The sequence below is a fragment of the Triticum dicoccoides genome, chromosome 1A (assembly GCF_002162155.2).
Source record: "Triticum dicoccoides isolate Atlit2015 ecotype Zavitan chromosome 1A, WEW_v2.0, whole genome shotgun sequence".
In the NCBI taxonomy this organism is placed as follows: domain Eukaryota; kingdom Viridiplantae; phylum Streptophyta; class Magnoliopsida; order Poales; family Poaceae; genus Triticum; species Triticum dicoccoides.
Window position 1 is genome coordinate 590638693 of NC_041380.1, and position 12237 is coordinate 590650929.

Below are 12237 nucleotides of genomic sequence, written 5' to 3' on the forward strand. Positions count from 1 at the left end.
AGAACTCCCACTTAGATAGACATCCCTCTAATCCTCTAAGTGATCACGTGATCCATATCAACTAAACCATGTCCGATTATCACGTGAGATGGAGTAGTATCAATGGTGAACATCACTATGTTGATCATATCTACTATATGATTCACGCTCGACCTTTCGGTCTCCGTGTTTCGAGGCCATATCTGTTATATACTAGGCTCGTCAAGTTTAACCTGAGTATTCCGCGTGTGCAACTGTTTTGCACCCGTTGTATTTGAACTAGAGCCTATCACACCCGATCATCACGTGGTGTCTCAACACGAAGAACTTTCGCAATGGTGCATACTCAGGGAGAACACTTATACCTTGATAGTTTAGTGAGAGATCATCTTATAATGCTACCGTCAATCAAAGCAAGATAAGATGTATAAAAGATAAACATCACATGCAATCAACATATGTGGCATGATATGGCCATCATCATCTTGTGCCTTTGATCTCCATCTCCAAAGCATCGTCATGATTTCCATCGTCATCGGCATGACGCCATGATCTCCGTCATCTTGATATATATCAATGTGTCGTCACATGGTCGTCTCGCCAACTATTGCTCTTGCAACTATTGCTATCGCATAGCGATAAAGTAAAGCAATTATTTGGCACTTGCATCTTATGCAATAAAGAGACAACCATGAGGCTTCTGCCAGTTGCCGATAACTTCAACAAAACATGATCATCTTATACAACAACTTATATCTCATCACGTCTTGACCATATCACATCACAACATGCCCTGCAAAAACAAGTTAGACGTCCTCTACTTTGTTGTTGTAAGTTTTACGTGGCTGCTATGGGCTTAGCAAGAACCGTTCTTACCTACGCATCAAAACCACAATGATAGTTTGTCAAGTTGGTGATGTTTTAACCTTCACAAGGACCGGGCGTAGCCACACTCGGTTCAACTAAAGTTGGAGAAACTGACACCCGCCAGTCACCTGTGTGCAAAGCACGTCGGTAGAACCAATCTCGCGTAAGCGTACATGTAATGTCGGTCCGGGCCGCTTCATCCAACAATACCGTTGAACCAAAGTGTGACATGCTGGTAAGCAGTATGACTTATATTGCCCACAACTCACTTGTGTTCTACTCGTGCATATTACATCAACGCATAAAACCTGGCTCGGATACCACTGTTGGGTAACGTAGTAATTTCAAAAAAAATTCCTACGCACACGGAAGATCATGGTGATGCATAGCAACGAGAGGGGAGAGTGTTGTCTACGTACCCTCGTAGACCATTCGCGGAAGCGTTATAACAACACGGTTGATGTAGTCGTACGTCTTCACGATCCGACCGATCCAAGTACCGAAAGCACGGCACCTCCGAGTTCTGCACACGTTCGGCTCGGTGACGTCCTCGCCTTCTCGATCCAGCAAGAGGGGCGAAGTAGTAGATGAGTTCCGGCAGCACGACGGCGTGGTGACGGTGTTGGTGAAGAACAATTTCCGTAGGGCTTCACCTAAGCACTACGAAAACTATGATGGAGGATAAATTACAGGGGACGGGGTTGCCGACACATGGCTTGGTGTTTCTTGATGTGTCTTTGGTGCTAGCCTTGCCCCTCTATTTATATGTTGAGCCCTGGGATCGAAACTTGCAGCAAAAGCCTCGTCAAAGTCGGTTTTGCCCGAAAGGCAAGAGTCCCACTCGGACTCCAGGACCAAACGCCACAATCCTTGGCGTCTGGCCCAGACGCCATGGGCCTCGGCGTCTGGCCCTAGGCCAGACGCCAGGGTCTCTGGCGTTTGGCCCCCTGGCCTCCGCAAAACTCCTTTTGCACCGACTTATAGCCCCATGGGCTCGACCCCTTGGCCAAACCATATCATCCAATATATGAATCTTTACCTCCGGACCATTCCGGAGCTCCTCGTCATGTCCGTGATCTCATCCGGGACTCCGAACAACATTCGGTCACCAACATACATAACTCATAGTACTATATCGTCAATGAACGTTAAGCGTGCGGACACTACGAATTCGAGAACTATGTAGACATGACCGAGACACCTCTCTGGTCAATAACCAATAGTGGGACCTAGATTCCCATATTGGCTCCTACATAGTCTAGGAAGATCTTTATCGGTCAGACCGCATAACAACATACGCTGTTCCCTTTGTCATCGGTATGTTACTTGCCCGAGATTCGATCGTCGGTATCTCAATACCTAGTTTAATCTCGTCACCGACAAGTCTCTTTACTCGTTCTGTAATACATCATCCGGTAACTAACTCATTAGTTTCAATGCTTGCAAGGCTCATAGTGATGTGCATTACCGAGTGGGCCCAGAGATACCTCTCCGACAATCGGAGTGACAAATCCTAATCTGAAGATATGCCAACCCAACAAGTACCTTCTGAGACACCTGTAGAGGACCTTTATAATTACCCAGTTACGTTGTGACGTTTGGTGGCACACAAAGTGTTCCTCCGGTAAATGGGAGTTGCATAATCTCATAGTCATAGGAACATGTATAAGTCATGAAGAAAGCAATAGCAACAAATTAAACGATCAAGTGCTATGCTAACGGAATGGTTCAAGTCAATCACATCATTCTCCTAATGATATGAACCCGTTAATCAAATGACAACTCATGTCTATGGTTAGGAAACATAACCATCTTTGATCAACGAGCTAGTCAAGTAGATGCATACTAGTGACACTCTGTTTGTCTATGTATTCACACATGTATTACGTTTCTGGTTAATATAATTCTAGCATGAATAATAAACATTTATCATGATATAAGGAAATAATTAATAACTTTATTATTGCCTCTAGGGCATATTTCCTTAACATCTTTCCTAGGAATGAGCGTTATGTTGGCGGACTTCAACCAATGGAAGTTTGAGGCATGGAGATTGGAGAAGTGGTCAATGGCGGCCATGACATCCACCTTCATAATATCCCATCATGCTCTGAAGAACGCACCCGTGAACCCATCTGGCCCTGGTGCCTTGTCATTTGGAGAATCAAACACAACACACCTAGCTTCATCCATGGTGAAAGGGGTGCCAAGATCAGTGAGATCACATTCTGGGTTGGGAACACAATTCCAATTAATGTCCCTTTGTCGTTGAGGACCCTTATTGATGACAAAGTAGAAGTGATTGTGGATGATGGCCTTCTTGTGATCATGATCATTCACCCAACCCGCATTGCGCTTCAGACGATGGCATTTTTTTCCTTCTCTGGCAGTTAATTGTCACGTAGAAGAATCTAGTGTTTGCATCCACCTCTGTGATGTTAGTGATCCTAGAGTTCTGCCGCTTCCTAGCCTTCTCAAGTACAGCCAAGGCAACTACTCGCCGCTTAAGCCTCTTCCGAAGGTCAAGTTCCTCTGGGCTCAGGGATCGAGATTCTTGAGCGGTATCAAGGCGGAGGATGATCTCCCGAGCCATATGCAACTGAACTTTCACATTGGAGAAAAGAGTTTTGCTCAAAGCCTTTAACTTGATGCTAGTTTTCCTGAGTCTATGGTGAATAACATGGTAGGGCGCGACATGGTTGTGATCTTCATTCCATGCCTCCTCGATGGTTGCCAAAAAACTGGGCATCTTAATACAGAAGTTCTCGAAGTAGAAGCACTTGGAACGCTTAGGGCCATTTGCATTTGTGAATAGAAGAGGACAATGATCACATAGGGAAGATGAGAGTGCATGCAGAATGTGAGAACCAAACTCCAGATCCCATCCTCGTTGCGAAAGAAGCCATCCAGCTTGCTCAAGATGGGGTCACTCTGGCCATTGCTCCAAGTGAATCTTCTGTTTTGAAGATTAATCTCTTTTAGCTCACAGGTGTTCAACGCATTCCTAAATTGGACAATGCGGCTTTGATCAACGTTAGTGCGTTTCTTATCCCTTGCCCGGTAAATTTGGTTGAAGTCTCCCGTGACCAGCGATAAGGAACCCAGTGGTGGTATTTCTGAGACGAGCTCGACGAAGAAAGCATCCTTGAGGTTGCCTCTAGTCAGACCATAGATGGTCGTGAGCTTGAAGGAGGTGGTGTTATGGTTCTGTGAACGCAAGGAAACAATGGTCAAGAGGGTAAAAGACCCAAATAGCACAATGGAGAGTTGAACCGCTTCATCATCCTGCAGTAGGAGGATACCACCACGGGTCCTGGCATTGGGAAGTCAAAGTATCTCTACTTTGACCAAACTTATAAAAAAGTAGCAATACTCACAATGCCAAAACAATATTTTTGGGTTCATTATGAAATGTTGTTTCATACTCCCTCCGTTCCAAAACAAGTGTCTTGAGCTTAGTACAAATTTGTACTAGAGCTGGTACAAAGTTGAGACATTTATTTTGGGACGGAGAGAGTAGTATATAACTATATATATTTGGTATTGTAGATGTTGATATTTTTAATATAAATTTGGTAAAATTTTACAAAGTTTGACTGGACACTAATCTAATACGCAGAGTAAAAAGGACCGGAAGGAGTACTAAAGTTATATAGTGAAAATTAAGTCCGTGATGCATCTAATGATATTGATTTTATATTCTGAGTGTTAGTGTTTTTCTATAAAGTTGGTCAAACATATACCACGTGTGAGCAATTCAAACTATTTGTAAAAAAGAAGAATGGTCAAACATATGAAGTTTGACTTGAGAATTATTCGTATTTACAGACTAAAAGAAATGGAGGTGCTGGATCTGAAGCGTGCCTTGGTGAGGAAAACATATTCTCGTCGCTGTCTCCTGTCTGGGATGGAGGGGGCTCGTAGTAGGGTAGGCCACAGTACACACACCGTAGACCGCAGAGTACTGCACTGTACAGTAGAGTACCGGGGTGTGTGGGTGGGGGCACAGCTGCAACGGTCGTCTGGTACTGTACAGTAGAGTACCGGAGTAGGAGTGACAGTATACCAGGAGGGAAGAAGGATCCAGACCCAGAGCTGCAGTAACGAGGGCTTCATTGATGGGCCGCTCCAGCATCGGGTTCCTCTGGGCCTCCATCACTTCTGGGGCGGTGGGGGGCTGGCTGAAGAAGAAGGGCGCAGATATGTGTCTTAAGCCCAACGAGACGGCCCAAATGTACAGCTGACAGCACAACATTTTTTTTCTCCTCAACAAGACTTTCAGGCAATAGTTTCTGGGAACTGCCATGCACACTACAGTCTACAGCCATAATGCAGCACACTGAAAGTAGCTCAAAATTTATTCTTGGACATTACATCTGAATTATTCCTTTGGCCACAGCTGCTGCTGTATATATGAAACCCAATGTACTGACCACCAAATTGCTCTTCTACTTACTGCACACTCCCCTGACCGACTGACTGACTGACTGCAAGGGGGGGTTGGGTGCCCATTCCACCCCTCCCCATTCTATTGCACATACACAAATGGTACACTGATAGTACACTATTACACAAACACATGATACAAATATCCCTCCTGCAAAAAACACGGCTGCGCGACTACCTGGTCCAGGCCCGAGGCCTGACCCGAAACAGCCATCAAGTAGCACGACGCGCGCCCGCCTGCCTGTCTACCCTACGCGCCGTGGTTCCGGGCTTCAGCGGAACGAGAACGCAATCTCCTCGAGCGTTCTCCCCTTGGTCTCCGGCACGCACAGGCACACGAAGAGGAGGGTGCCCATGGACACTGCCGCGTATATAGCAAAGGTTCCTGGTTGAAACAAGACGTATGGTTCGTGGTAAGACACAGTGTCATAAAAGAGGTAGGAAGGTAGAGGGACAGAGAGGGAGGAATAGACTGACCTCCGTTGCTCCAGTTTAGCATCAAGCTCGCGGTCATCGTGATGAGCCACGACGTCATCCAGTTTGCAAGGGTGGCGGTGCTTCCGGCAAGACTCTTGATGTTAACAGGAAGAATCTGTAGGGACACAATGTGGACGACGCATTATTATATTTCTAGATATGTTCAGTGTGAAGTTTGCTCTAGGTAAGTTGTCACTGTCACTTGCAACTACAGATATGAAACACAAAGCAACCACTGCAGTTTTTGGTGATGGTACAGCTAAAGCTAAAAGCAGTAGTTGCAGTCTTTAGTGATAGGTACAGCTACGGTCAGTGTAATCTAGGCTACATTACAAAAAATGCAGTTTCCTGTATGTCTTGAAGCAGCAGCTGGTCGACAAAACCACAAGAGCGACTGCAACTGCAGCGTTTCGCTCCATTTCATAGGTAAAAAGGCATGTTCGAGGACGGCTCATTGATAAAAAAAAAAGAGAGGCTATAGAGGATATTCAGACAGGAACAGAAGTGGCAAATGATAGTGGTAACAACTACAGAGATAAAATCAGATAGATGTAAGTGTAATTATTGAACTTCTAGATATTTGCAGTAAGGAGGATCAGACTATACCTCAGACATTATAATCCATGGGATGGCTCCCATGCCCAGAGAAAATGCAAGCACAAATGCCTGCAGTAGCAGAAAGCAAGGCATTAAACCTGCTCACTCTGACCAATAAAGCAGAGACGTATATAGACAGAACTGAAACTAACCACAAGTCCAGCCAGTGAAAGCATACTCATCACAAAGTGTAAATGAGAAGCTTCGTCTATGTTGTCCTGTTTCAGAATTGACACTAAAATATATCAGAGGGAAACTCAGGTAGTACTGATTGATCTAGATTAGACAATTGCACAACAAACCATTACATATGCCATTAACATTTTAAGTGGAGTTACCTTCACAAAAAATGACACAGAAACAACGAGAAGACTGATTGTCATCCCTGTAGCAGAGATCTGGAAAGTAAAAGAAATTAATCAACGCAAATCATATTTTCATCTTAAAAAAAAACTTGTCTTGTGATGTAACTAACAATGAGAAGTAGCCGTCGACCAGCTTTGTCAGTCAACCAGGTTGTGATTCCAGTAGCAACCACCTAACAATGAAAAGATCCCAATAAGTACGCAAATACCAAACCCACAATCCCACAAAGTTCATAGGCACAATGTGGATGTAACGATAAGATGAATATACCTGAACAGCCCCCAAACCACATGTTGCGAGATTACTGTTTTTAAGACCTGTTTAGGAAGAGAACTTTGTAAGATATCAGACATGACATACAAGCTATTGCTATTGCTGATATATTAAGGCTCAGTACTGCGATATGAGCTTCCTGCGAGTACAAATCACATACAGACAGGGCAGCATTACATTTTACAAGTGATCCAAATATCCCAATCAAACTGCTATGGATGTGCAGCATGCTTACTAACATTTGAATTTACCATTTAGTTCAATTGCACGTTCACAGTATTTCTGTAGAGTTATTAAATGTGTGAGGAAAACTATTACACACAAGCATGCTTAATAAGCAGAGCCTCGTCAAATTATGCAGAACATACCAGCAGCTTTGAAGATACTTGCAGCATAGAAGAAAATGCCGTTGACACCACTTAGTTGCTGAAGTATAAGGAGGCCAATTCCTATCTAAACAAGTGAAAACCAGTAAGCAAATAGAGGAACATTGATGTGTTAAAGCAAAGTATTTAATGCAAATTACCAACCATAAGAGGAACACTATATCTCTTGTGTTTGATCTCTGCAAATCGTATGGTTGTCCGCCTCCTAGATGAGGCAACTGATCTCTGTGTAGCAAAATGTAAAAAAAAAAGGTTTACATTCCCTCATATATTACTTAAAAGAAAAATATTTTCAGGCCCTTATATATTACTTAAAAGAAAAATATTTTCAGGTGTAGCATAAAGCATAAAGTTGCCAGCAATGTGTACATTGCATATGACATGATTGCAGCAAAATTGATCCCTGTTACTACATGTTACCTTTATTTCATTTACTTCTGCTGAGATATCAGTTTCAAATCCGCGCAGGACCTGCAGTGAAGATTCAAAATCTTCCATCTTTCCCATTTTTGCCTGGTACAACAGTTGCTCTGTTTAGATGCTTATGTTCATGTCAACAAAAAATAATGCAACACATCACTTCACTTACCAGCCACCTTGGTGATTCAGGAATGAAGAACAGTCCAGGTATCAGGATTGAGCAAGGTAAAATGCCTTAGAAATGTGAATGCAACATAAGTGAGTTAGGACAATATTTTGTATTAACCAATCTATTAACTTAGCAAAAGCTGATTTAGACGAGCAGCACATCTTATCATTTGTCCATCTTACCAAGAACAGAAAGAATTCTCCAGGGAACAAACATGCCTAATGTGTAGGCAAGCAGTATACCGATTGTAACAGAGAGCTGCGTAAGAAATTATGGGCAGGGTTAAAACTTGCAAGCAAATGGTCAGACCAGAAGACAGACTACACTAAATCAAATGTTATTGTTTATACAAGTGCTGACCTGATTGACCGAACCAAGAGCTCCTCTCATGTTTTGTGGAGCAATTTCTGCTATATAAACTGGCACCTGACACCATGAAACGAAATTTTCAGACAGAAAAGTAATGTCGGGCATGAAAATATCCAAGTGGATGCAGCTAGAGTGCCCCTAAAGGATAAGATATTGTTCAACAGTGAACGCCCAATCCGATAAACTTCAGAACAATCAGTATGCACGAGTTCAAATGATATCTAGATATGCTATTTTTATGCAAAGTAACACTGAAGTTCAATGGCATTCATGAAAATCCCCAACTTCAATACCCAGCAAAAAGAGAGGTTGTAAGTCACAAAATCACAACCCAGCTGCGCAGCTGTAAGTCGATACAGAATACCGGCCTTTTCAGTTCCTCTTATAGGCTAATTATAAGTTCATTTTGATCCAGAAAAGGGTTTGATGTTTTCATCCTTATCTGTTCAGAGACTGAACAGACAGAGAAGCTACTCTGATGATAAATACTGTTGGATTATGATTAGGCCAGGGGAAGCTACCATATCATAGGCCATACCAACAGGCAACAGCACATCTTTACACCCTTGATGTCCCGGAATAGGAAATACAACTGTTGTTTACACTTGGTATTTGGTTAAGCTTAAATACAGTCTACTCTCCCATGTGTTGGGACTTGGGAGCTGGCACTGTATTTTTTGTGAACTTAAGAACCAGTTGACTAAGACAGCAAACGAATTATCAATTCATGACTGGACTCTGGAGTGAATTTGTTTACAAGGTTAGGAGCAGAGGGATACAGACCGTGTAGGATATCACACCGACCCCAAATCCTTCCAGCAAACGGCCCATGAACAAGAATGAGGAGTCCTGCACAGAACAATTCAGAAGTAAGTTAAACTGACGAGCATCCCTAAAAATAACAGGGGTAAATTAAGCAATCTTACATTTGCAAACGATATTGCAAGCCACCCAATGATGTTCGGGATAGCGGCGATCATCAGAGACTGCAGGAGCAACAAAGCAGAGAGCATCGTCAGTCAGTGAGTGCACGACTGAATCAAGTTCCATGAGAAAATTCCAGGAGCAGATCCGAGAATCCAATACTCCGTACATCTGACAGTACAATTGTGGGTCACAGGAGCAGACAGAGGTCAAAGGGAATTGAAACCTCACCCCTTTACGGCCGATGTACTCGGCGATCTGGCCACTGGCAATGGCGCCCACCATGGCCCCGACGTTGGACAGGGATCCGAATAAAGAGAACTGCGAGCAAGGAGACGGCATAAAGCAAAGGCCATGGAGGCAAAGAAGCATAGGACTAGAAGAGGGACGGGAGGCGGCGCGCGGGGAAGAACCTCGGAGAGGGTGAGGCCGAGGTCGGCCATGATGGCGTCCTGGGTGGGCGAGGAGTAGCCGCAGGTGAAGCCGAACTGGATGGGGCCGAGCGCGACGATGAGGGTGCAGAGCAGGGCGGAGATGGAGCTGTCGCGGAGGCCGTAGGCGGAGGAGCCGAGGCGGTCCATGGCGCCGCCGCCGGCGGCGGACATCCTGTACCAGCTGCCCGTGTGCAGGAACGGCTTGCGCAGGTCGGACGCCGAGGACGACCGGCCCCCGCTGCCGTCCTCCCCGCCGCTCTCGTCCCGGAAGCTCATCGCGCCGCCGCCGCCGCCCGGATCGGATTGGCTCGCTCGCTTCCGTGCGTGGCACGATTCGCGGGCGTGATTGGGGGGAGGAGGAGGGCAAAGGAGCGAGCTTTGTGGACGGAGGATGGACAGTGTCGCTGTGTTTTCTTCTTCGGTTTTGCTGTGTGCGAGCGTGAGATCTGACGGAAGATGGTGAGCTGGAGACAAGCGAGAGAGAGACGTACCTTTCCACCTGTTTTGGGCCTTTCCTGCTGCTATTATTGTGATTCTATAATTCCAAAAAAATTCTGACCGTCCAACGCTCACGTGTGGGATCTCATGGGTGCATGTACGAATCAATGTGATACAAAAGTGCCTGATTTTGTTTTCATTTTCTATACGCGGCCCATTTTTTACTACTAGTAAATATGTACCTGCAATTTGCATGTTGATATTACATACTCCCTCCGTCCTCAAATGGATGTATCTTTCGCTAAAATAGTGCTAGATACAGCGACAAGTAATTCCGGACGAAGATAATAAGTATTATATTAATTACATGAAAATGTTCGGTGGATATTATGTGCTCATTAATTATGTGATTGCCACTAATGTTGAATGTTTGCTATGGTTTAATTGCGTGCTAAAAATTGGAGCAATCTAGGTCATTGGATTGACCTGGTTTGCTGGCCAAGATCATTTGTATCATTGGATTGACTAGGTAGGATATTATTTGCGCAATAATAATTATACGATTAGCACAAGTATTGATAATTTTCTTGAAGTGACAGGTGGCACACGTTGTGACACGAAACAATCCGCGCCTAGTGTTTTTTACAACTAAAGTTGTCATCCAAAAAACCCCAAAAAACTAAGACTTACCACCGGAAAAGAAAGTTGTCATGCTTGACAATTAAGTTGACATCCTCGCGTCTCTAAACTTGCCATAAAAAACGTCCGGAGTTTCCATGTGTTTGTGTCACACATGTGTCACTTATCAGGGTCCTAATTTTTTGAGAGGGAATATTATTGATACATGATAGTCTGTACTATTAAAGGGGGGTTAGTTATGTCGTCTCCACCATCCATCTGCCTTTTTTTCCTCCCATGTTTCCCTTCCCCCGTTGGTTTCATGTTGTTTTTTGGTAACCCAACTAATGCCGCACAAAATAGAAACCAACATAAATATAATAACTCGAAATAATCTGATGCAAATCTATTATGACCCAAATCCACATCATGCAATAACTCAATCAACTCAATTTTACAAGATATCAACTAAATCAAAATGTTTCTTGCCTTCCCCTACCCATACTCCCATGAGTTTCATCAAATTAAATGTTACAAAAATCTAGATTATGACGAATGTAAGGTGTATGTCAAACAAGATTGATACCGAACCACTAAGTACGCACCCCTTGCAACGCACGAGCAATTAGCCTGGAGAATATTAATGCACACTAAACATATTGAGCGCTCATCATTGGAGCAATATAGGTCACTGGATTTGCCTAGTTTGATGGCCGAGATTACCTTAATCTGCCCCTTGGGTCTTTTATATTGGTATAGATATAGATAATATTATTGTGATTTACAACCTCAATGAAAATACAAATGAATGAATAATCTAACCCGTAAGCAGATCATTGTGTGACCATCTGATCTGGATAAATGAATGAAGAAAGAAATATCAAGGGATGAAATGAGGAGAAAGTAGCGAAGGACATGTGTGGAGGGAGGGGAAAACCCCAAAAGTTAACTAACAACACGATGAGCTACACCAATGCTCCTTGTGTTTAGGAAAGCCTGGTGGAGGTGTAAACATCCCTCTTTTGGCACCATTGATCGTGGTCACTAGTCAGACATGATAAGCGAAGCATGAGTAGGAGAAGAGGAAGGAAGGAAGTGGCGGTGGACGGTGGATGACTTATGCATCACAAGGCAACATGTGCAAAGGTAGGAAAGGTAGGAATGATATGTCATCATCAAAAAGAAGAAGGCGCAAGAAAGATGGACTTGGTAACCAAGTCTCTCATTTTTACTGAGCCGACGCCACTTCTCAAGATAATTTCGAGCACTCCCCACTCACGCTATAGGCGCCACCTTTTCCTGCCACTGGCACCCAACCCAATGGAACCAGAAGGTGACTTAGCCACCTCACCGTTCACTGCCATCGAAATCACCCCCCTCCTGCCACCTCCCGCGCTAAGGGAGAGGTTGAGGATGAAGAACGTGTTGCGGACAGTCGCGCTCTCAATGCAGGAGAGGCAAGGCCCCAGCGGTC

General features: G+C 44.1%; 1 protein-coding gene across 1 annotated transcript; it reads right to left on the minus strand.

Moving 5' to 3' along the window:
* Positions 1 to 5173: 5173 nt before the first annotated feature.
* Positions 5174 to 10171, minus strand: LOC119293533 (sugar transporter ERD6-like 4). Its single transcript, XM_037571988.1, has 17 exons — positions 9687 to 10171; positions 9505 to 9594; positions 9276 to 9335; positions 9133 to 9198; positions 8341 to 8406; positions 8163 to 8238; positions 7981 to 8045; positions 7812 to 7904; positions 7536 to 7616; positions 7374 to 7458; positions 7003 to 7049; positions 6842 to 6904; positions 6705 to 6764; positions 6519 to 6584; positions 6376 to 6435; positions 5770 to 5884; positions 5174 to 5677 (listed from the first exon to the last, which is right to left on the minus strand). Exons 1-17 carry the CDS (start codon positions 9981 to 9983, stop codon positions 5565 to 5567), a joined length of 1503 nt encoding a protein of 500 aa, XP_037427885.1. The 5' UTR covers positions 9984 to 10171; the 3' UTR covers positions 5174 to 5564.
* Positions 10172 to 12237: the final 2066 nt, after the last annotated feature.